General features: G+C 37.9%; 1 protein-coding gene across 1 annotated transcript; it reads left to right on the forward strand.

The window, feature by feature from the left end:
* The first annotated feature begins 3539 nt into the window (after positions 1-3539).
* Positions 3540-22171, forward strand: ANXA1 (annexin A1). The gene is made up of 13 exons (XM_030005518.2): positions 3540-3673; positions 7593-7671; positions 9870-9963; positions 10759-10853; positions 12491-12604; positions 13199-13289; positions 14318-14397; positions 15949-16005; positions 17373-17466; positions 18089-18184; positions 19259-19317; positions 20259-20381; positions 21796-22171. The coding sequence occupies exons 2-13, from the start codon at positions 7606-7608 to the stop codon at positions 21853-21855; spliced, it is 1029 nt and encodes a 342-aa protein (XP_029861378.1). The 5' UTR covers positions 3540-3673; positions 7593-7605; the 3' UTR covers positions 21856-22171.
* The last annotated feature ends 898 nt before the right edge of the window (positions 22172-23069 follow it).

The raw sequence follows: 23069 nt of genomic DNA on the forward strand, positions 1-23069 counted from the left end.
ACTGCTTTCAGTAGGACTACTGTAACTCATACAGCAGTGACATTACATGTTCTTAGACCTATATAATCTATATCACTGTCTCTATTACTTGAAATCTGAGTCAGCTGGTTACCGTTCAGGTCCTGGCTGTCTAAGGAAATGGAGTAACATGTTTCTCCTCACTTTTGTAGGATGTGGATAAAAGCTACTGAAGATAAATGAAGACACAAGGTGCAAAAGATGGGAGAGGCAGATTCCAGGTGGCTCTGGCTTGCTGTCAGCTGGGTCAAAGTGGATGACTGTCCTGGTGGGAAATAGCCAGATCTCTGTTTTATGATTTACTGTCTGACTTACTTAGTACACTCAGGAGCTCCTGCAGGATAATGATATTTCATAACAATGCAATTTGTTAGCATCATTGTCCACTTAATGTTTATCTCATGGGTAATCTGAAGGCCACTTGTAAAATGGGGTTCTTTGGCTGAGTGTGGGTAGAACGGTCCTCACCCAAATACCTCCAGACTTAAGTCTTCTTTCAGGCATCCCATGTAGAACAAACACAGAGCTACAGCAGGGGAGGCATCAGCCTCTGAAATAGACATAAGGGCTGCTGATGTTTCTCCCAACCTCCAACAAAATTCCTGACTCATTTTGCTGTCATCTTGTGTAGGTTGAATTGCTTCGGGAAACTCCATCTGCCCACTCAATCTGTTATCACCAGCCTCAAGAGAAATATTTGGCAAGGCCAAATCTGGCACTTTACCAAAAGCAACCATTTTTCTTTTCTATTTTTACTGAACATTTCCATTTCTCTCAGCAGCAACTGTATTCCATTCTATGTTGTCTATTGTATCAAAATAGTGATACCAGAAGTATCTGAGATGTGTCACATTGAGTATAAAAGTAAAGAAAAATGTTTCTTTTTGTTTCATTTATACTATGACAGTAGCTGCATGCTTTGCCATTTCTGAATAAACAATACCAGGTCAACAATAAAAAATACACAAACTGTTAGAACTCTAAGAAACAAATGATGGCGTTACAGTTAAAAACTTAACAATAAACAGTAAGTCTCCCTCCAATTAAACTGCATTTTTAAAGTGTGTTTTGTACAGTAAAGATCTCTAGCTCAGATGGTGACTCACTCCAGCTTCAGGAAGACGACGAGTCAACATCTCCCCGCCCATTAAGCAGGAGGAAAAACAAATGCAAACAGCTCCTACAATGAGTTGTAGCACAATGCCTTCATGTCAGATCACTGTGAAAGTAGAAACACAGGCCTGAAAGACAATACAATTAAAAAAAAAAAAAAAAAAAAGGTGAAAAACTAACGCAATGAAAATGGGATAATAGTCCAATTATTGAGAAAGCGTGTTAGAAAAAGGACTCAAAGTGGGAGAGTGTTTTACTAAACACTTGTAACACACTGATTCCTACCCTTATAGGCCTGCAGTGAAAGCTGATGTGCTATATCTTCTTTTCTGAGAAAACACCCAAAAACTTATAAAGATGGTCTAAGCCTGTGTAACCCAGCTTTCTAAGCTTTTCAGTATTTCAAAACACTCAGCTAGCTGCACTGGGGATATGCACAGATTTCCAGCCTTTCAGTATAAAAAGATTGTAATTAGCCATTCTCATTAATAGACAAGGGAAACAGTCCCAGAAAAAGTGTGTAAACAGAGGTTTTGGCCGACATCTGACATGGGTGAAATAAGACTGGTAGTGTCATACTGACATGGAGAAGGGCAGGAGGGCAGAAGTAATTTGAACTTCACACATCATAATTAAATAAACAAACCCAAATACAACCTGACAGCTTGCTCACAATATTGCTGTTGGCTGGTAGTCCCCTTCAGTTATTCAGCTTATTGAAAATATCTGAAATAGCTTTGTCGAATAACATGTGAAACGTGCAGGAAAAAAGGAAAGAACAACGGGCAGGGGAAAATTGCTGTCAGAGAGTCAAGGAAGCTGGGGGCACCCTGGGGGCCAGGACTGTGGGGGAAGGTTCCCATGGGGGTTGGCAATGCAGGGCCTGGCAGCCCCTCCTGTACCACCACCCCAGCCAGGAGCAGGAGGTCCAGGGCGGGGGCAGGGGGGCACTGGGGGCAGCTCCAGCCCCAGGCATCAGGATGGAGATGGGGATGGGACAGAATAGGACATTAGCCCACAGGTTGGGCCCAGCCCAGGTCCCGCAGGCAGTCCCAGCCCGGCTGCAAGGCAGCAGGGCAGGGGCTCAGGCAGGGACCAAGTGCGGGGGCTGCAGCTGAAGGCAGGTCCCAGGGCAGGGGAGGCCTGGCCACTGCCTCCCACAGCACTACTGGCAGCTCTCCCTCTGGCCCCGTGGGATGGGGACCCCCTCGGCTACGCTGATCCTGAGCTTACCCCCAACATCTGCAACTAAACCCTGTTGGTGGGGAGGCATTTAGGGCCCCAACAATTTCTACAGAGCTGTTTTAAACAGAGGAAGGCGTAAGCAATGCTGGATTGTGCATGCAATGGTGTGCTACATTTGAAGAATTTGCAAGTGTCCCCTCTAATGCTACCCAGCAGTCTGTTCCCCTCCATCCTCATTTTATTAATTGCTACACTTGAGTTTCAAGGGCACACTGCATTTCATGTGTGTTCATGAGAGGCAGATCAGCCATACTTCCTCATTCTGTGGGTACCAGTGTGTTGCAGCAGGTCCAGGTCAGCAGAAAGCAGGACAACAGCCAGCTGGGAGGCCAATCTGCTAGTTGCAAACACTTCTGGATCAGGAAGTAGTATTTCTTCACTGGGCATCAAGTATTGGGCCAATCCAAGACAGTGATACGCCCCATGGTGCTGTGCCAGACGTGCTCTGGAAAATGTGTTTGGCCAGCTTGGTGAGGAAGTGCTTGCAGAAAACTGCTTCTAGCAGGCTGGTGAACTCCCTCATCTTGTGCAAACCACTCTCACTTTGAACTTCAAAGTTTAACCTGAATGTTTCGACCTCTTTCTAATTATGTAGGTGCCAGTTATTGCCCTTCTATTAAGCCTGCCAGTTTCCAGGTATTTCTTTTCCACAAAAAAAAAAAAAAAAAAAAAAAAAAAAAAAAAAAAAAAAAAAAAAAAGGGTATTGATATTAACTTTTAGACATGTCTTATTCCTGGCACGTCTTATTTCTGCTACAGGCTCATGTGCAGAAGAAGCAGAGCTAATAGCCACCAGAGTTCAGTGAAGAGTGGAAGCCACATCGACTCTTCACTCTTTTTTATCTCAAAGTTTCACTGAGCAAAGATATATCTTAATATATTCACTTTGAAGTTGTATCAGACATGTCAAAATGTGAAGGGAGTAACTCAAGTTTAGTTTTTTAACATTTTAATCTCATGATCCCGAATTATTCATGGCAATTTACTGCAGTGAGGGATGTCGCCGTGGCAGGGGAGGAGAACTAACATGGCATGCTCATTTGTTGTCTTTTCCCTTCCGAAATCTGCTCCTTCTTTCTTCAGCACATAGTTTTGCAGTGAGGTTTTTTTTTGTGTGGTTCTGTGTTTTGGACAGCATCCAGATTTAGCTGCTGCAAAGAGCAGATGGTTGCTGGGAGTGTAGAAACACTCTGGTTGCTAGGTGGGGTCTCCCGCGCAGTGCTATAAAAGCATCCAGAGCTCTTTGCTCCCTTACTCCTGACTGCTGCTCTGAAAAGTAGTAGTTGTGAAGAAGAAGGTAGGTTTTTATAGTTCTTTTCTGCTTTCTGTAGACATGACAAACTTTTAAAAATTGTATGCTCAATCTGTCAAGTGACCTAGTGCAATTTTCTGTGGGTTGGATTTGCTGGCAAGGGAAAATGGGTGTGGGCAGGAGAAATTCTTTCAGTTTTGAAACATATCATGTACATGGAAAGGCATGGACAATTGCTGCTTTTATTTAATGCATGTAAGGAATTGGGAAAAAAAAAAAGCTTACAAGATTAAAAGCAACTTATTTGCAGTTGACAGTTTCCTATGCTTTCTCTTTGCCTTTGTAGTAGGCTGCTGTAGAAATCTGCAGTAAAACTGGCGTTCTGGAAAACTAATGTGTTTTGTATGGAAGCTTAAAAAAGGAAACAGCTGTTGTTACTTCACCAACAGTTTGCTGCTTTGGCACTGTGGAGGGGTCTTTGCTCATGAAAGTGATGAAAACGAGGCAAAGCAGTCTTTTAGAAATGTAAGAGCAAAACCCTGTTATTGTGACTAAGAACTTAGGCAAAGCCACGTAAGTAAGGGCTGTATCATCTGGGTTTTTTTCCACTAAAACTTGCCACTGAATTTTCCAAGGATGAGATTGTTTTTCTTTCATATTAGGTAGACTTTGCACTGTAAAATAAATTATTGTTTAGATCTACTGCCTGTTTTTCAGATAGGGTGTAATGACCTTAATTTACATCAAAAGCCTGGCGACTAGCATTGGACAGTAACCAAAGATGATATATCTCATACGGTTCATGATATGGTTAAATAAGCATGGAGAAATGGTGTCACTTGACACAGACTGTAGTGTAAAAGTCTTGTTTGTATCTTTAAACATTTTTGATAAATATTGAATATTTTCTCAAAACTTAAAAATTTGTGTATGTCCAGTTGAAGGGTGCTTCTCCTGGGGACTGGGAGCCAGGCAGAAAGCAACACTGCAGTAATTCTTGTGAAGCAATAGTTAGGGTTTTCAGTCTGGACCTCTGTTTGATTTTTCATTCCAGTTGCAATGTTGATCATTCCAAATGGGAATGATAAAATGCATAAAAATCGCAATATTTTTCAAACTGAGTAATTTTAAGTTCTTGATCCTCCTTCCTTTTAAATGGGATGTCTACTCATTCCAGTTTGGGAAGTGGGACACATGGCCTGGACAGTATTTTAGTAAACAGAGTAACTCTCAAATAGGTATTTGGTATAAAGTAACCAGAAGTGTCACACTTTTCTACAGTACCTTCTGTTTGCACCACTCTGTAGGTACATGTATTTTTTCCTCTCCCTGTTTATAGACTTTGTCCTGAGCTCAAAAGTAGAGGAAAATATATGGCAGAAGGCCATTACTTCTTCCAGTCCTTTTCATACTAAATTAAAATCATATTGTGACTGAATTTATCCCTCCTGGATCTAGGTATTGTTTACAAGAGCTGTCTGCATTTTAGACTGATGTGAGTCAAAGCATCGGGAGAGACGTCAACTATGTCGGGGGGCTGGCTGTCTTCTTAGATTCCAGTTTTCTTTTTTCTTATTAGCCATAGTTTCTTATAAAACAGGCAAACAGTTTTGTATGTGAGATGGTTTCTTAACTTTCTGAGACAATTCAAACAGACTAAGGTCTTTAGCCTCTCTAAAGTGCCATTGCCTACTTTAACTTCTATTAAAACTGTGTTGTTTACTATATGGAAATAGATAGATCTATATGCCAAAGTGTCTTTATTTCAAAAAGAAGGGAAAAAACCCCTTAGTTTTTAAGGCACAGAATTCCTTTACTGTATCTCTAATTTAAATTAGGATAGACATAAAGGTTTAGAGGCTGAATAAACCCAATTTAGTGTAGGCTAGCAGCCTTCTGCTCTAGTCATCCACAAGAGCGGCAAAACCTTTAATGCTGCATGTGAGGGGTGGGGATGGGGACAGACAGAAGAAATGGAGATGTTAGCACTCCTCCCTGCAGCCAGCTCTCCCTGGGAAGTGTTGCTCTATCAACCAAAATGCAGCTTTGGTCCTGCCTCTTCTCAGATCTGGTGCTGTGAGACTGAACTTGTTAAATGATTATACACTCCGTGAATCTATTAGTCGACAGACATATCTGTATATGTCACTGTTGGTGACTCAATACACCTAGTCTGGAGACTTTAAAATGTTTTTATTCTGCTGCATATGGCCTTTATATGTGCTGTTATAAAATACAGCAGAACTTCAGATACTATAGCACTTCATCTGGCCTCATATACTTCTGTCAATACAAGAATGGTACAGGAGTTAACTGTAACAGCTTGATAAAATGCTTGTTTTAATAGCAATGTAAGTATGCTTTTCTGATCCTCAATAAAAGACACATGCATAAAAGTTGGTCCTTAAAACTTACAAGCTATTCTGACCATTATTTACCCAGATGAGACCTACTCTAGGTAACATACAGATTCGGAGTCAGCTCCAGTTTTTCTAGCATCACAGGCAGAGCTGAATTTTGTGCCCTCAGGGCTGAAGGAAGGGCACAAAAGTAAGAGTTTTCTGGGGCAGAGGGTGTGTAGGTGGCTCCTGCCTTGGCGAGGGTAGAGAAGGGTGGAGCTGAGTTGGAGGAGGGCCGTGGAAAGTAGCTGTTGGCAGCTGGATGTGGAAGTATATTTTACAGTTTTGCTATGAGGGCAAGAATCAGCTGGGCTACAGCTACACTGCTGTGTCCTAGGTGTGTGTTGCTTTAAATGACTGCCCTTTTCCCTTCCTATGGGACACAGGGCCTAAGTAAGGTAAGTGTGTTTGCAGCATAAGCAACATCATTTTTTATGTGTATTGTAGTATGTGTATTGTGTATATGATCTACATTATATGATCTATACCCCAAGACCGCAAATAGCATCTTGTTACTTCACACTAGATTCAAGGACATTCCGGTTTACCCAGCAATATCATCTTCAGTTTATTGTTTATATGTGTACTTTAAAACCAAGCCTTCCCTAGAGTTTGCTATGGAAGTATGTTTTTGGGGAAAGAAAAAAATATCTATTTTGAGCAGACCAAGAAATACTTTATTTGATAAAACATCAATTTCTTCTCTCTGTTTCTATTAGCAAACAGATTATTTCTCACACCAAAGTTGTTATGAAGCAACCTATTCATTATTTTTGGGTGCTCAATGTCAAATCACATCACCACTGGTCTTTTTTTCCATTCTGCATGGTATCTTATGGAAAAACTGGACTGATTTTCGTTTTGATGGTAAAAAACCCAAATTACTTTTTTTTTTCCTTCTTAAATGAGTAATGGTCTATTCTTTTGCAGAAATTGTAGGAAATATGTAAGAAATAAGGAACAGTGTAGGTGAAACTCTCTGATTTTACTCATCTTCCTTTGGAAGGGGCTAGTTAAAGAAATTACATAAGAGTATATTTAACAAGGGAATAACTTTTGCCTTAACATAACACACAAGAGCTCCAACTTCAGTAAAAGATCAGACAAGAATACTCGTTTACCACTGAATTTAAACAGGATCAAATATTCAGTAAGCTAAATGGGCATAGCTAATACCTTAGCTAATGGGGAAAGACAGACTTTAATTTGTTTCTGGTAACTTCACTTTGTAAGTCAATACTAATGCTTAGGTACTGCCATAGCAAATAAGCAAATAGTCCAGCCAGCTTACTGTTCTATTTCTAATCTAAAACTTCTGCAAGTAGCTAAGGGAGTAGGGGTGAGCAAGCAGTTGTGGAGCATTGTGTAACCTGCCAAACGTAAATGTTATCTGCTTCCAATAGAACAGACCAATTACTGTTTGGGAAGCTAACGCCTGTGTATCATAGTTCAAGAGAAAGGATTTTGAGAGTGGGAAACCTTGAGTTGCACTGGTGCTGAAAATGATGAAAAATGGTTTGTAACTTGATGAAAAATGGTTTGTAACTTGATGCATCTCTTCCCAGAAACTCTGTCAACATGTCTATGGTATCAGAATTTCTGAAACAGGCATGGTTCATGGAAAATCAGGAGCAGGAATGTATTGTAAGTATTATCACCTTTTGAGAGCATCATGCTTATTTTCAAGTAATTTTAGAAGTGATTTACAGGCTTAGGGCACCAAACATCTTTCATATACTCAAAAGGAGGACAAACAATGGCAAAACTGCAGTGAATTAGAACTGGAACCCAATTTTATTGTGGCATATAATTTAATATAATCTAATAACCTAGTAAGTCTTCTATCAGATGAAAAATTACTGTTATTTGCACAAATCAGTCTAGTTATCAATTCCTAGGCAGAACTAGTTACTGTAATGAAATTGTAATTCCCAGTGGCTAATCACTGATTCACTCAAGTAGTCCTCTTTAAAGTAGTAATCTGATGCACAGGTGTGTGAATGTGTAAGAACATGTTCGGATGACGTACATGAGAAAAACAGGGACTTGTAAGCTGAAGTACAGGAAGCCATGAGTTGGAGCCCAGGAATGTAAAGGAGGAACTAAAGTCACTATTGTATGTCCTAGTTTTTATATCATATATCATGCTTATGGCGGAAAGAGTCATGGTTTGTAATAAACCAACTCAGATGATCAGTACTGATACTGATTAGAAGGGAGGCTTATGGTGGTGAGAAGTCAAGAGTTATTGCACTAGGATGACGTGGAGAGTCTTCGTGATAATGAAGTTGATTAAGATACTGAAATGACTGTCAGCAGAGGTAAAGCAGTACACTGTGATGTCCCAGGAGATCCTGAAAGAACTTTCATATTGAAAAAAATTGAATATAGGGGGCAAATTTCAGTAAATAAAGTTTTCTGCTCTAGATCTTTTTGGATTTTGTAATTTTGATTCCACAACATTTTCTGCATAAACCTTTGGCTCCACCATCCTATTCCGTTTGCCCTTCCAGGATTCTGAGTCATTCTGGTTGTGGTGGTTACAGACAGTTTTCTATTGCTAGTAGATAAGTTTGTCATGGAAACCACTATACAAAGACTAACCTGGTGTGCCTAGGAAACAGGCAGTGAACGAGTCCCATTCCTCTGTTCTCTTATCACCCAAGTCACAGTGATTTTTTCAAAAGTATGCAAGACACTGTTTTAAGTATGCAGTCCCTATGCTGTCTTACAACTCCTAGTGATACAATTGTGTAGGGAGTTGAATATTTAATTATCAGATGTTAGAAGCGTACAAAATTTAATACAGAATGCTGTATGTAAAACATGTATCCATAAGACCTTGCCATTTCTATTGTGATATTTAACTTTAGCAGCAAAGGATTTAAAAAAATTAAAATAGTGAGTTGTTGAAAAAGGAGAGAGAGTATAGGTGATTCTGAAAAAGTTTAGCTAAACTACTGGGGATTTTTTAATAAAAAATCTCCCCATATATCAAACCAATGGGAATTTTATATAAATATTGCATCCAAGAATCTTGGGGCTTTTCATAGCTTCTGTAAAAGAAGTAGGCTTTGGCTAGGTAGTGCTGTTGGGTTATAGGCCCTACCAGTAACTTGATTTGTCACATAGCTGACTTAGGGCAAGCCACACAACCTGTCATGTACTGGAATTCACCATCCCTAGTTATTCCCAGAGCCCTTTAGAGGCTGACTAGGAATGTGTCCATCTAGGAGTGGACTCACCAAAGGCAGCCAGTAGATAATGCCTGTGAAGAAGGTGTGGCTTATGTCTCAAGTTTCAAAGAAGTTGGGTAACAGTTCTCCACTTCCTTGTAGGATTGATTAGGCTTGAACTCTTCTCCAAGTTCTTGCATGCAAGAAGTGCTTGTAGTCTTAGAAATGGATCAGCTGAGAAGTCACTTAATGTGATGCAGATTCAATTTGCATAAGATAAGCAAAGAAATCAGTAGCACTTTACTGGCAGTGCCTGTAGGATATACTTGTGGTTTTAGAGCCTTTAAAATTTGGACATAATTGCTTAACGTGACAGTTAAAAAGTATTTTCCTGTGGAATCCAACTTACTCTGAGAAATAGGTCTTCAGGTACCTAAAGAAATATGTGAAGTACTTTCTGTTTAACATAAAAGGTGTAAAAGGAATAGATCCAACGCATATCCATTACTGAGTCTGTTTAGTTCTCTGTAGTTACAAAACTTTGTTTGTTCCTTGATAGTCCTATAATAGGCAATACCAAATACATGGTTTATTTAGTCATTTAAAACTGCTTCTTTGCAAAAATATTCTTTGGAATGAGCATTTTTTTTTTTTTTTCCTATGCAGAAAAGTTCAAAAGGTGGCCATGGAGTACAGTCATACCCTAACTTTGATCCATCAGCTGATGTTGTTGCTTTGGACAAAGCTATTACTGTAAAGGGTAAGAGTAGTAAATATTTAACCTGCTACATTAGGACTCTTCCTTATGAAATTTTGAGAATAGCATTGAATAAAATATCAGAGTGAGAAGCAATGGCAAGAAGGAGAGGTGCGTCTGTTTTTAAAAGCTTCGCAATACATTAAATTATGCCACTTGGTAAAGAATCTCATCTCTTTATATCCTGATGTTGTATTATGATTTCAGACCTTAATACTACATTAAAGTTCTTGAATATGTTGAAGGAAGGGTTGTAAAAATTTAATTTCTAGAGAATAAAAAAATATTATAACATATCATACTATTACTTTTTGATTTGATTTCCATAAAATCTCTGCAAGAGGCAGTGAATATGCTGATAATGTAGTGTATGCTTCTATTGCGCTTCTCTCTTTTAATGAAATCACATTTGGCACTTTGCCTGTACTTCGAAACCTTTTTCAATTTGACTTTCCGAAAATTAAATGAGTATGCCATCTAATTTTTTTTTTTTTTTTTTTTTTTTTAGTTATTTGGTAGTGTAAGTTCTTCACTCAGAACACTTTAAAACTTTCTATATGAAATTGCAGATACATAGGTTTCTGTGTTCTGTGGGAATATATTTATTTGGTTTCTTCACTACATCACTAATTGTAAGTCAGTAGATGATTACGTTTTTTCTGTTGGTTAAACTTCAGTGTGTCAAGAAATCAAAATAAGACATAAAGCAAATAATAAAAAAATAAAATTTATTATTTGGCTAAATGATGCACTAATATAGTGGAAATATTAGACATTTTGTTGTTTGGTGACTCATAGGTGTGGATGAAGCCACCATCATTGACATCTTGACTAAAAGAACAAATGCTCAGCGTCAGCAGATCAAAGCTGCCTATCAGCAGGCTAAAGGAAAGGTAAAGTATATTCAGGCCAAGCTTAAATTTACACCTAGAATATCAATGTTGCTCCTGGCTCAGATGGTACATACAGCTTTAGCTTCATAGAACAAAAAATTACAGTCTTCTGCCTTCTGTAGTTTGTGAAAACCATGACAGAGTGATAATACTCTGCAACTACATTGCCAGTTCTGAGCCTTTGAATAAGGTTGCCACTGTTTTGAAATAAAGGAAAGATTTTGAAGTTCTGACTTTCCAGCCTTTGAATGACCTAGAGATCCTTTAAATCGCTAAATCACAGGGAATGCAGAGATTTCACTACCACCTGGGACACAGTCAGCTGAGAGAAAGGGAGGGATGGAGAAGGGGACTTGGAGGCATGTCTCCAAATATTTAAGTCCAGATAGACTACTAAATAGGATAGGAAAGTTGTAGGACCATAACACTGTTCCACAAGTGTACTGACACTGGTATAGGGATGGATGTACAGGGGCAGTGTTATTCTACCTCTGAGTGGTAAAAATGCTAGTCCCTGCAACTGAGAAGCTTGGAAATTACTGCGTGATTCTGAAAAAGGTTTTAATTTCTCGCTCTTTTCTCTATAACAAAATTTCTCCATTTGAACCTGTAACTCTATATTGAAATTACAATTGCACAGTTGGCATACCAGTTACAGAGCATTTGGTCCCTGGAAAGTGATTCCTCTGAGTGTAACTTTCAAAGGTGAATTTAGAAAATAAGTCTAATATCTCATTTTAGCCTAGATTTCCTGTTTCCGTTCAGGAAACCTCACTTGTGGTTTTCACAGCTGTCTCCGCCCTCAGAGGTAGCTCCATCCTTGCAATGATATTTTTTAAAGACCTAAATTAAAATATAACGTCAAAGACACAGGGAGACTAATGCTGTTAGATTATTAGATACCCTTGTTCCTGGCACACTGTCAAAAGCTGAATAGAACTAACTATGGACATAGTGCTTGCTTCTGAAATAATCTTGTTGTCTTAGGTATCCTGACAAAGTAGGTTGACCTTCTCACTCTTGCAGCAACAACCTGGACACATACTTGGTGGAAAACAGGGCTGTAACTTTTAATGTAACAAAATAGAGTACTGAGCATTTCCAGATAGGAGACAGAATAAATCAAATTGGGGTTATTTCTGAACTTAAATTTAGTTCAAATTAGAATATAGCCCAAATCTTAACTTGAGGACTTGCAGTTTTGTGTAGGGCGATATTACACTATGTCCACAGAGTTTCCACTGTAAATTCAGTATCCTTTATGCACTAAATGGATGAATGAAGATATTACCCAGATAAGCAACTCAGTCATAATCATAACAGCAATATAGTATTACCTTCTCTTAAAAAAAAAGAAGCCTATTTTGAGTCTTCTTCTGATACTGTAAATGGGTCAGTATGGCTGAACTGCAATGTGTGAAAGCATTCCCAAATATTTAGTCAAAAACCCCGACACTTTGATTAACATAAAAGTGACAAATAAAAAATTTCAAGTAGGGCTTTGTAATTCTTTCTAGTAGTTAAATAATGGTGTAGACTAAGATTCATCAGACATCAGACTAATTTCTGGACTGTAGCAGAACAGCAGCTTTTTACCATTCACTGGCTTAGTGTATTTCTTATTCTTCCTGTCACAGAGCCTAGAAGAAGCCTTGAAAAAAGTTTTGAAAAGCCACCTGGAAGATGTTGTTGTAGCTCTGCTCAAAACTCCAGCTCAGTTTGATGCTGAAGAATTAAAGGCCTCTATGAAGGTAAGGCAAAAATTGAGAAAAACTTTCCTAAATAGCATAAATAATTTTCAGGGCCTGTAAATGACACTGGACTTGGATTTCAAAGCTTGCATATTGTCTTCCTTTTAACCCCATTTTTTAAAATAAATCTATACTGGTAATCCCAGTTCTGAGAACAAGACCCAGCAATCTCCACTGAATTTCAGGGTTGGAGGAGATTCTTTAGTGAGAATGAACTCTTTCTGCCTTCTGAAAACTGGTTGCTGGTGTAGTGGTAGAAAGCCATAGTGTTTATATACGTGTTTATGTAAGAGAAAACAAAAGGGAAAGGGGTATTTTTCTTCATAAATTTTACATTCCTATCTTTTATGTGCACTGCTTAGTCCGTTTAGCACTTCTTTTGGGTATCAATGATATTAAATGTGATAAAAAATTAATTCCACAAGAGCTGAAATAACAATATTGTATGGAAGCACAATGTTTTTCTTTTTTCTTTCTTGCTCCATGTGGGGCCTTCAAAGCCAAGTCCATGATTGTCATCTCTATTTCTGTTCCTCTAAATTTTAAATTTGCTGTATCAAATAACATTCCTAAAAACTCAATCACTTTTATCAGGGGCTTGGAACTGATGAAGATACCTTAATTGAGATTCTGGCCTCAAGAAACAACAGAGAGATCAGAGAAGCCAGCAGATACTACAAAGAAGGTAAGTCAGAGCAAGAAAGAAGTATTAATGGCATAACATACATACAATATAGCAGACACTTTACAGTCACAGCCCCACTTCTCAATATGAGAAGCTGAGATGACATTGGAGGAGGCCAAGTGAAGCTTCACATAAGATTAAAAGAGTTGCAGGGGAGGGAGGTCATACTGACTTTTCCTGACTTACATAGATCTCAATATAGAAGGAAAAGGCACATCATCACTGCCAGAACTGCAGATATCTCAGGGAATGGGTCATGCATTTAGATGCTTTCTAGAATGCAAGCAAAACCCAGCTGCTTTTCTTAGTTTGTAACTAAGCCTTGGCTGACTGGTTAAGATCTTACTAGGCTTGAAAAAAAAGCTTTTTGAGTTAGCAACACAGATAACATTAGCAGTGGGAGCAAACAGTGGACTAAAGGGGGGAAATCTTTGAAGAGGTAAGTAAAACGTAATGTGGCATCTCTCATATATGGAGAGTTTACTGCAGTCAATCAGTGTTGTCTAATTCAGTCATGTTTTCTGAGATTAGAGACTAACTTTTCCAAGAGATTTCCATTCAAATAGTCTCAGTTAGAAGCCCAAATTAATAGTTTTCTTTTTCAGAAAAGTTTTGTGATTGAGTTCAGTGCTGATAAGAACAACTAGAAATAAGATTGAAAGAAAAATGGCTCAGAAAAACTTTCAAGCTTTTTTTGTACTTCACAAGCAAGAGGCCAAGACAATGCCACCCAGAAGACCTTAGAGAAGGACTTTTTCAGCAGATTTTGGATTTAGCCTCCAATTTCACAGCACATCCTAGGGATTAGATGATGTGTTACAAATATACCCTTTCTCTTGAAGCTAAATGAGAGAAAGTAAGAAAACTGTATTTCTAGTGGGCATATCTAAGTGGGGAATTAAGAAAAGGCTGAAAAAAATCATATAATCATGGAATGGTTTGGGTTGGAAGGGACCTTTAAACATCATCTAGTCAACCTAGTTGGTAACTTTAAAACAAACTACAAATACTTTTTCTTTTGATTTCAGTGCTGAAGAGAGATCTGACACAAGACATTATCTCTGACACATCTGGAGACTTTCAGAAGGCTTTGGTTGCTCTAGCCAAGGTATGCTGTGCTTAAGCATTTTGAGTGACAATTCCTGTAATAAAAAATTAATGTTGTCAAGACTATTTTAGAGAAAGACATACAATAAATAAAGATTTACATAATATTTATTTCCTTGCATTATTTTTTACTTATTTATCTGTCCCAGTTTCAGCTGGTATAGAGCTAATTTTCTTTCTAGTAGCTGGTATAGTGCTATGTTTTGGGTTCAATATGAGAATAATGTTGATAACACGTGGATGTTTTCAGTTGTTGCTGAGTAGTGTTCATACTAAGTCAAGGATTTTTCAGCTTCTCATGCCCAGCCAGCAAGAAGGCTGGTGGGGCACAAGAAGTTGGGAGGGGGGACAGCCAGGACAGCTGACCCAAACTGGCTAAAGGGGTGTTCCATACCACAGATGTCATGCCTAGTATATAAACTGGGGGGAGTTGGCCTCGGGGGGGGGGAGGGTGGCTCGGGAACTAACTGAGCATTGGTCGGCGAGTGGTGAGCAATTGCATTGTGCATCACTTGTTTTGTATATTCCAATCCTTTTATTGTTACTGTCATTTTATTATTGTTGTTGTTATCATTATTAGTTTCTTCCTTTCTGTTCTACTGAACTGTTCTTATCTCAACTCAGGATTTTTACTTTTTTTTTTTTTTTTTTTTTTTTTTCCCCCAGTTCTCTCCCCCTTCCCAATGAGTGAGCAGCTGTGTTGTGTTTAGTTAGTGGCTGGGGTTAAACCATGACAATATCTTAGACCATATGAAAATGTTCTTAAACAAGCTATAATGAGATTTTATCTCAAATGCATTTTAAAAAACAGTGATGTTTATTATTGTTTATCAGCTATGCTTTTAAGATTTTTTTTTGTTGTGGTAACTGTCTGTAAGCACTTGAAAAAACAACAGACATAATGTCATGTCAATTGACTAGAAATAGAAAAAGAAGAAATACAGTTAGAGAAATAAACTCTTTGTCTTGCTGTTAAGATATGTTTCTAGTAGTTAGATAATGGGACAGGGAGCTAACAAGTAGACAAAGTGTTTTGTGAATTTATGTTCAAAAGCAGATGAATTTAAACACTGGAGCTGCCCAATAAAAAGACCTTTTTAAAATGCATAAATATTTGATTCTGTGATTGTTGAGTACAGGTATATAAAGCTTGTACATTTTATTATATGTCCCTGTGCATGGTTTTGCTTTTCAGTTTTTAGTTTCAAATCAACTTGAATGGAGTCTTTTGAATGGTCATCAGGGAGCAAATTGCAGCTTCTAAGCCTCTAACTTCACATTAAGTAACAATATGTCCTGTGGATTTTAGTGCAGGACTTCAAAAGTAAGTTCCTGATGGCCTTAGAAACATAAGCTCTGATTGATTACAAATACAACAGCTTTATTCAAAGAATGATTGACATAACTGTATCTATCTGCAATTGTGTATTAAGTTAGGTATGAGAATAGTAGGGCAGAACTCTAAAATGCTGAATTTTGGTGAACTGAATGACTGTGAAACTGAATGATTTTGAGAACCAATGAAATTTTATTTATTTATTTATTTACGTAGGCTGACCGATCTGAAGATTCTCATGTGAATGATGAGCTTGCCGACAATGATGCCAGGGTAAGATCATACCTGGCACTCTGCAGAGCTTCTTCATCTGATTTACTTGAGATTAACAAACTTTGGCTGCAAATGTTCTACCTGAATTTTGTGCACTGCAGACCTAACAGAGATTTGTATGTTATGTAGCAATCTTTTCTGAGGGGATACTATTTTACAAAGTTCACTTAAGCTTCCCTATCTGAAGGAAATCAAATCTTCACCCTAATATCTAGCTTCAGAAACATTTCTGCAAGACCTCTTCTAGTTCATGTAAAGCATGCAGAGTATTTGAAGTAGAGGTCAAGAATTGGAGAAATTAGACACAATCTTCCTTTTGTTTATAACACAGTTCTTGAATTGAGGGATAAGGGTGTACCCATGTATGTGCAGAACCAGCTACCATACCTTGACCAGTGTGAACCCTGCAGCATGTTAGCTATAGCTATTGCTTTACAGTGATGAACCTGTCAAGATTACTGGGTAAACCTCACAGTCATTTTCTGAATAATTCTAAAATAAACAACTGAACTTTCCCTTATTTCTTTCACCATTAGTGTGAATCTTGGTAAACTTTAGCTGTCTTTCCTGAGTCTTCACCTTTAAAATATTACATCACTTTTGCAATTTAAATGTAGATTGGCTTTAAATTTATTTTTTTAATAACCCAACCAAGAGAAGGCCATTGAGCAATACTGCTTTTATTCCTGCTTCAAAAGGAGTTTAGTTTTGTCATCAGCCCTAGATATGAAAGATCCGTGAATTAATACTCTGTTTAAGCTTAGAAGTTCAATACTATTTCTCTTGCTGCAGCAAGAGCGTTGTTAAATGTTCTTTGCTGCTGTGTGGAGGTCTTTAATTATTACTTCTAGAGAGGTTTGAGGAGGTGAGGAAGATGAAGGAGACTGATTTGGTTCTTACTTTCCATTAAAATCACTGCTGGAGAGACAAGGAGTACTTGCTGCGTAGGCTTCTCCTTCACATTTGTCCAGTTAGTATCAGAAACAATTTTGTTTGTCTGAAGAAAGCCTAGCAGTCCTAAACTCCCATGCAGACTGTAAACATATCATGATATATGAAAAATATCTTCATTGAAGTATGTAATATACCCAGGAGAGGTAGATGGTGATCATAAAATGTCTGAAAACATGTTTTCTAGCTGCATAGTGTTCTCTAGGTACTATTATGACATAAGTGAAGTATGAAGTATTACTTGATAGAGCTAGAATTAGTTTAAGGTTCTGTAGAGTTTTGTTACGGGTTGTGTCAAGGGCGAGAATTCATTACTGATAAGCAATGGACTACCTTTGGCTGGTAGCCTCAGAAGTACAGTATTTCTGTTTTATTATACTGATGTTAACTTTACTACCTTCTTTTCTTTATGACAGGTCTTGTATGAAGCGGGAGAGAAAAGGAAAGGAACAGATATTGATGTGTTTATTACTGTTCTTACTGCAAGAAGCTACCCACATCTCCGAAGGGGTATGTTGGATGAAACTTTGTGCTTTACTTGAACGGTATTTTGAGCATGGCCTGCTCATGAACTCAGAGAAGATACAGATTATCAAGGACTGACTCTGACTGCTACACAGTCTTTGTAATTGGACACATGCTTGCTGACTAAGGGTGTAGTTGGCAGCTTGGCTGTTCTTTCCATACTAGTAATGAGCAATATCATTTAGGTTGTTAACAAAACCATTACCATGAAGTCTCACATGGCTAGTGATCACAAGGACAAGGGATCAGTGTGGTAAGGGTTCTGAATGCTCCCAACATGGTCTTGCGTCTCAGCCAGTTTGCCCTGGGTACAGGGATAGCATCTAATATCACAGGTTCCAGTGGAGTCATTGGACTACCTCTATCCCTACCAATGGGAACATGAACTTGATCATCCTGACAAAGTCCCATTCCTTATGCTAACTCCACCAGTCCATCCAGTAACACTGCTTTTTACACTGTGGTGGCTGAAGAAAATGAGAAAGATGGCCTACAATCAGTCATCTGTGTGCACTGCTGCAGCAGTGAGGGCAGAATAAGGCAGAGGCAATGCCGGGAGAATACTGTACTTTCATCACTATTCACTGAGTTTTCTTCCCTTATTTAGTCTTTCAGAAATATACCAAATACAGCAAGCATGACATGAACAAGGTACTGGATTTGGAGCTGAAAGGTGATATTGAGAACTGCCTGACTGCCCTTGGTAAGTGGTTCTGGAGATTGTAACCTGCTGTATATACTGACCATATGAAAACCTACCTTCTACTTGTCATACTTGCTCTGATAGGAAACCATTCTAGGCTTACTTTGCTTCATTGAGAAACTTGCTAAATAATACTTTGGAAAATTTAGTCTGAACATAGTGATTTAATTGAGTTATTTAAAGCCAGCTAAAGTTGATGAATACATAGAAATACCTCTCCTGCTATGTAGAATGCTCTTTTAATTGCTTAATGTCAAGTGTCATCAACATAGGAAGACCTTTACAAGAAGTCAATACGCCAAAAAGAGCTGTCAAAACAGGCATAATTTGTATCAAAAATCCATGGTTTTAAACTTGTCTTCAAAAAACCAAAACCAAACCCACTCTTCTCTAAATTTTGTTTTTCAAAGATGTTTATAATATATGATTGTTAAAAATATAACAAATTTCCTTCTGCAGTTTTGTTCAAGAAAATATTCTTATAAGGTTCTTGATAAAGGTGTATATCGAGACTCTTAATGTTACTGTTCCTCATGAACAATACAGTGAGGCAGTGACTCAAATCACTCTTATTAGTGGACCAGGGATGGAATCAGGAGCCAGACACCCATCTTGTTCTCAGCTTTTGTATCACAGTCAAGTGTGCTTTGGATAAAAGAATGAGTCCCATCAGATCCCTCTTAATGCCAGAAGTGGAGGGCAAGAACTTAGTATAACTTGGTTTACAAAACATCAGATCATAACCTCCAGCTCTGCTGTAGAAGACACAAATGCTTTCACATTTTCTTTTTGGGAATGGCAACACCTATCTTAGTTTTGTGGCAATAAACTAGGAAGCAAAGGCTTGTCTTTACAGTAACTATTCTCCCTGACCAAATTGCTTTCTGAATAGACTGACGAAAGGAACTGCTACTTCTCCCGTATTTTGAAGACAGGTAACAAAAAAGTAGATAAATAGGTTATGCTGGTAGGAACACTGAGACTGCTTTTTAAGTGTTTTCTTTCCAGACTTCTGCCTTTTTTTACCTGTTACATATATAACAGACATGACCTGATCTCATTGTTTTGTTACAGTGAAGTGTGCCACAAGCAAGCCAGCCTTCTTTGCTGAAAAACTCCACTGGGCGATGAAGGTAACCTAAAGAAAGAACTTATCTTTGTAAACTTGGGTGCTTTGAAAGCTGAAAAATAACAAGCTAGCTAGAGCTTTTTAAGCCCTTTGTGTGATAAAAAGGGACTGCAGAAGGAAATTCAGTGTATTTCTATCACTCCTTCTGTTCCTTCCTTTGAAACTTCTGAGTGTCTTTTCATAGGAGGAGCTCTCTGTTTGCTATAGTGTGTTCAAGAAAGCATCTGTCCTTCCACACATACATCTTTTACTCTAGACAGTGACAGAAAGCTAAATGGAACTTTTCTTTTTATGAAACCACAAAAGTACTAGTGAAAAGTAAATAGAAAAGCAATTACAGATGTGGACAAGAACCTTGTAGAAGCCTAATCTTTGACAAGACATCCATGGTTCTGGAAGATTTCGAACCTGAGTTGAGTGAGGCAGCTGGAGATCCTGAAACAGTCTAGAATGCAGGTATTTTCATAACTCCTGTGACTTGGGTAGGAGCAGTATGTGAAAAATTGAGTGAAACATTATGAAAATACAGTTCATTGCAGTATTACAAATAATAAAATGTGGCAGTGAAGTCTAGGTTGTCTCTGGTGTCTAGCAAGCACAGTGAAGGACATCCCTCTTTTTAGGAAACAGCTAAAAGAAATGCATAAAAAAAAATCCAGGGGTGGAGTTAGTTGGTCAGAAGTGAATTGTGCTCATAGGGAACAGAAGGGGGATATGAGAGGATGCCCTTATGAGAGATCTTAAAGGAATAGGATGTGGGCACAAAGTCTGATGGATTAACACACAGAACCTTGATTTAAAATGTTTCAATGACATAAGTAGCCTCTTTTTTCTTTTTTTTGGGTCTTTTTTCCTTTCTTTTTTCTTTTTCCTTCTTTCTTTTTAATTTTTTTTTTTTTTCCCTTTTTCCTTTTCTTTTTTCTCTTTTCCTTTTTCTTTTAACAGGGCTTTGGGACACGGCACAAAGAGCTCATCAGAATCATGGTTTCACGACATGAAGTGGATATGAATGAGATCAAAGGCTATTACAAGAGGCTGTATGGCACTTCTCTCCGCCAAGCCATTATGGTAGGTTTTCTCTCAGGTGACATATGGAATGCAAAACAATGAAATTATTTTGGAAGTCCAGTAAGGGTTTGTTAACTTTTCTGTTCCTCAGTCACCATTCATCCTGAGTAACTCATTGTAGCTGAGTAACTCATGTTCCCAATGACCCACATGCTGGTAGAACTAATTCATTTTCTGGGGCAATGTTTTTGTCACAAAAGCTATAGCAATTTGTTAGTAGTGGTACATGTCTCAGCATATCATCTTACAGTAGAAGCCAAGAGCTGAATGGAGACTACAGTATCCCCAAGTTACTGTACTTGGGCAGATATAAGGTGCATTGGCAGGAGACTGGAGGTGATTGCACTGACAGCTCTATGGGAGATATATGATACAGCTGGCTACTGGTTTTTAACATTTGAGGTACTCATGCAAATAGCTTGTTCACTTCACATTTGTTTGGCCTGCTTTCCAGGTGACTTAAGTAAGTGTGTTAAACTAACAAAAATGTCTTCTTAAAGGGGACAGACTACCCAATGTATTTTCCAGAAAATGTAAACCAGTGAGGGATTGAAGAAAGCTGGACTTGCAAAGCAGCTTTGTGAAGGCTAGTAGACACCAGTAAAAAAAAAAATCTTGACTGGAATAGAAACATACTCCCTACATGTATCAAAATGCCTTTTTGATTTTTATTGGTGTCTGCTACTTTTTCAGTTAGGTGCCAAAGATCACTTTTATTCTTCCCTCATGAGTGTGTGTAATCTGTAAATTACATCACCTCATCGTGTTCCATAGTGATGATTGCATCCAAATGGCTTGAAGCATAGCTTGGCTACACTAAACAATTCATAATATCTCTGTAAAGTAGGTTTAAATTTGAGAAAACATAGCATGTAATAATTACATTTCATACTTAAAGTATATTATCCACTTTTTCCAAGCTGAATAAGTGATCCTATAGTGAATCTAATATCACTGTACTATTAGCTTGTGTTTGAGATAACCCTAGATATAATGTGTATTGTGTTTTAGTATTAATGAACATTGGACATCACTGGTCAAGGAAGGCATTTGCACTTTATCTAGAGAAGAAACGCTTAAGCTCCCGGGTGGATAGAAATCTCTGTGCTTCCCTTCTTTATTTATATATATTTTATATATATATTTATATAAAATCCCAGGATTTTTATTGGCCTTGCCTACCTCTGCTTCAGTCTGGAAATACATGTGTTTATTTCTAGGTCATATGAATAACTTCAGTGAGGGTGCTCAGTTCAAGCTCAGCCTGTGGTTAACACATGTGTGTTACCAAGTGATTAATTTATTTAGTTGAAGGACTAATGTTTGGTACGTGTATACTGAATGCTTACTGAAATTTATTTCACTTGAGACCATTATCCTAACAACTGTGGGTTTTTTGTACTTAAATTGACAGGATGAACTCAAAGGGGATTATGAAAACATCCTGGTGGCTTTATGTGGAAGTGATAACTAAGTTTCATGTTCCTGCAATGCACTCAAGCCCTGCTGCTGAAGGTCTTTATATTTGTCTCAGCCGTCTATATAAAATACAGGCTTTACACAGTGAGGTTTCTGTGGAATGGTACTTAGTCCGTATGTGTTATGCTGAAAACCTGTAACCCGGAATGTATTTTTCCAGTACCTTTAATCTGAATGGTATTAATAGCTCATGTTGCCGTTATTCACCCGAAGTTAAAGAATGCCCAGATGTTTCTATTTGCTTGATTAATCATGAAAAATGTAAAGTTTTCATGTATGCTAAGCAAATAAACTTTTAAAAATAAAATTAACCTATGTGTAAGTTTGCATGTCCTTTGTTGCATTTCTGCATTTAATTTCAAGTTGTCTGCATACAGTGCATGAGAGAAAAATCAGTAAATAACTTAAATAATAAAAAAATAATGTAGCAATAACAGACAGTATAGCTGAGCCTATGCCTTTCCATTTCACTTCACCTAGGGTTTATGTAAGCCAGAGGTAAGAAAAATAACTAAAGATAACTTCTTAAAAAAAATTTAACAATATAAAAAAGCTAACAATAGCTCTGTCTTGTTCTTTTTAATTGAAATTCCAGAGTAAATAAACCTGTTACATTTTGTACATAGGAAAAAAGAAGGAAAAAAAGGAATTGAAAAAACTCTTCATATCCCATTTAGGACTTTTATCTTTTTCCTGATGATTATGTAAATTTTTTTGTATTGTCTCCAAAGTGAAAAAACTACTATCACTACCTCTGTTTTGGACAGAATTCATGCTTGGCATTACTGTGCCAATTGTACCAGATGCTGTACAAATGAGTTAATTATAGCCCTCAGGTGCACTGGTGGAATTAAGCATTACTTCTTGGTTCTTTGCTACATGCAAACACTGCTGGTCTTTGTTATGGTGGCCTCCAATTACTCATTTGAACAACAGCATGCTAAACTATTGGGAAATCAAATGTCATCTTGGCTAATTTGTGTTAAACATTGCAGGCCCTCTGCTTCACATTGAGGTTGTCTAGGATAACAGAACTAGGTGTCTGGAAAAGGAGAAGTCTTATTGTAGAAGAAACACTGGCGTTGCTAGAGCTGGAGTGAAAATTCCTATGTGACTTTCAGAAGGCCAAGTTGTCATCTACACCAATTATTTTCCAAGATCTATAGTTCCAACCCTACCATAGTTTACTTTGTTGGTAATCTTTATTGT

The sequence above is a fragment of the Aquila chrysaetos genome, chromosome Z (assembly GCF_900496995.4).
Source record: "Aquila chrysaetos chrysaetos chromosome Z, bAquChr1.4, whole genome shotgun sequence".
Taxonomy (NCBI): Eukaryota; Metazoa; Chordata; class Aves; order Accipitriformes; family Accipitridae; genus Aquila; species Aquila chrysaetos.

What these genes read in the sequence shown, in the direction of transcription:
- ANXA1 (XM_030005518.2), top strand. Translation starts at nt 7,606, where the DNA reads ATGTCTATGGTATCAGAATTTCTGAAACAGGCATGGTTCATGGAAAAT. An exon ending in CTTTGGTTGCTCTAGCCAAG is followed by an intron (nt 14,398 to 15,948) that starts GTATGCTGTGCT and finishes TTATTTACGTAG; the next exon opens with GCTGACCGATCTGAAGATTC. An exon ending in CTCTCCGCCAAGCCATTATG is followed by an intron (nt 20,382 to 21,795) that starts GTAGGTTTTCTC and finishes TTAAATTGACAG; the next exon opens with GATGAACTCAAAGGGGATTA.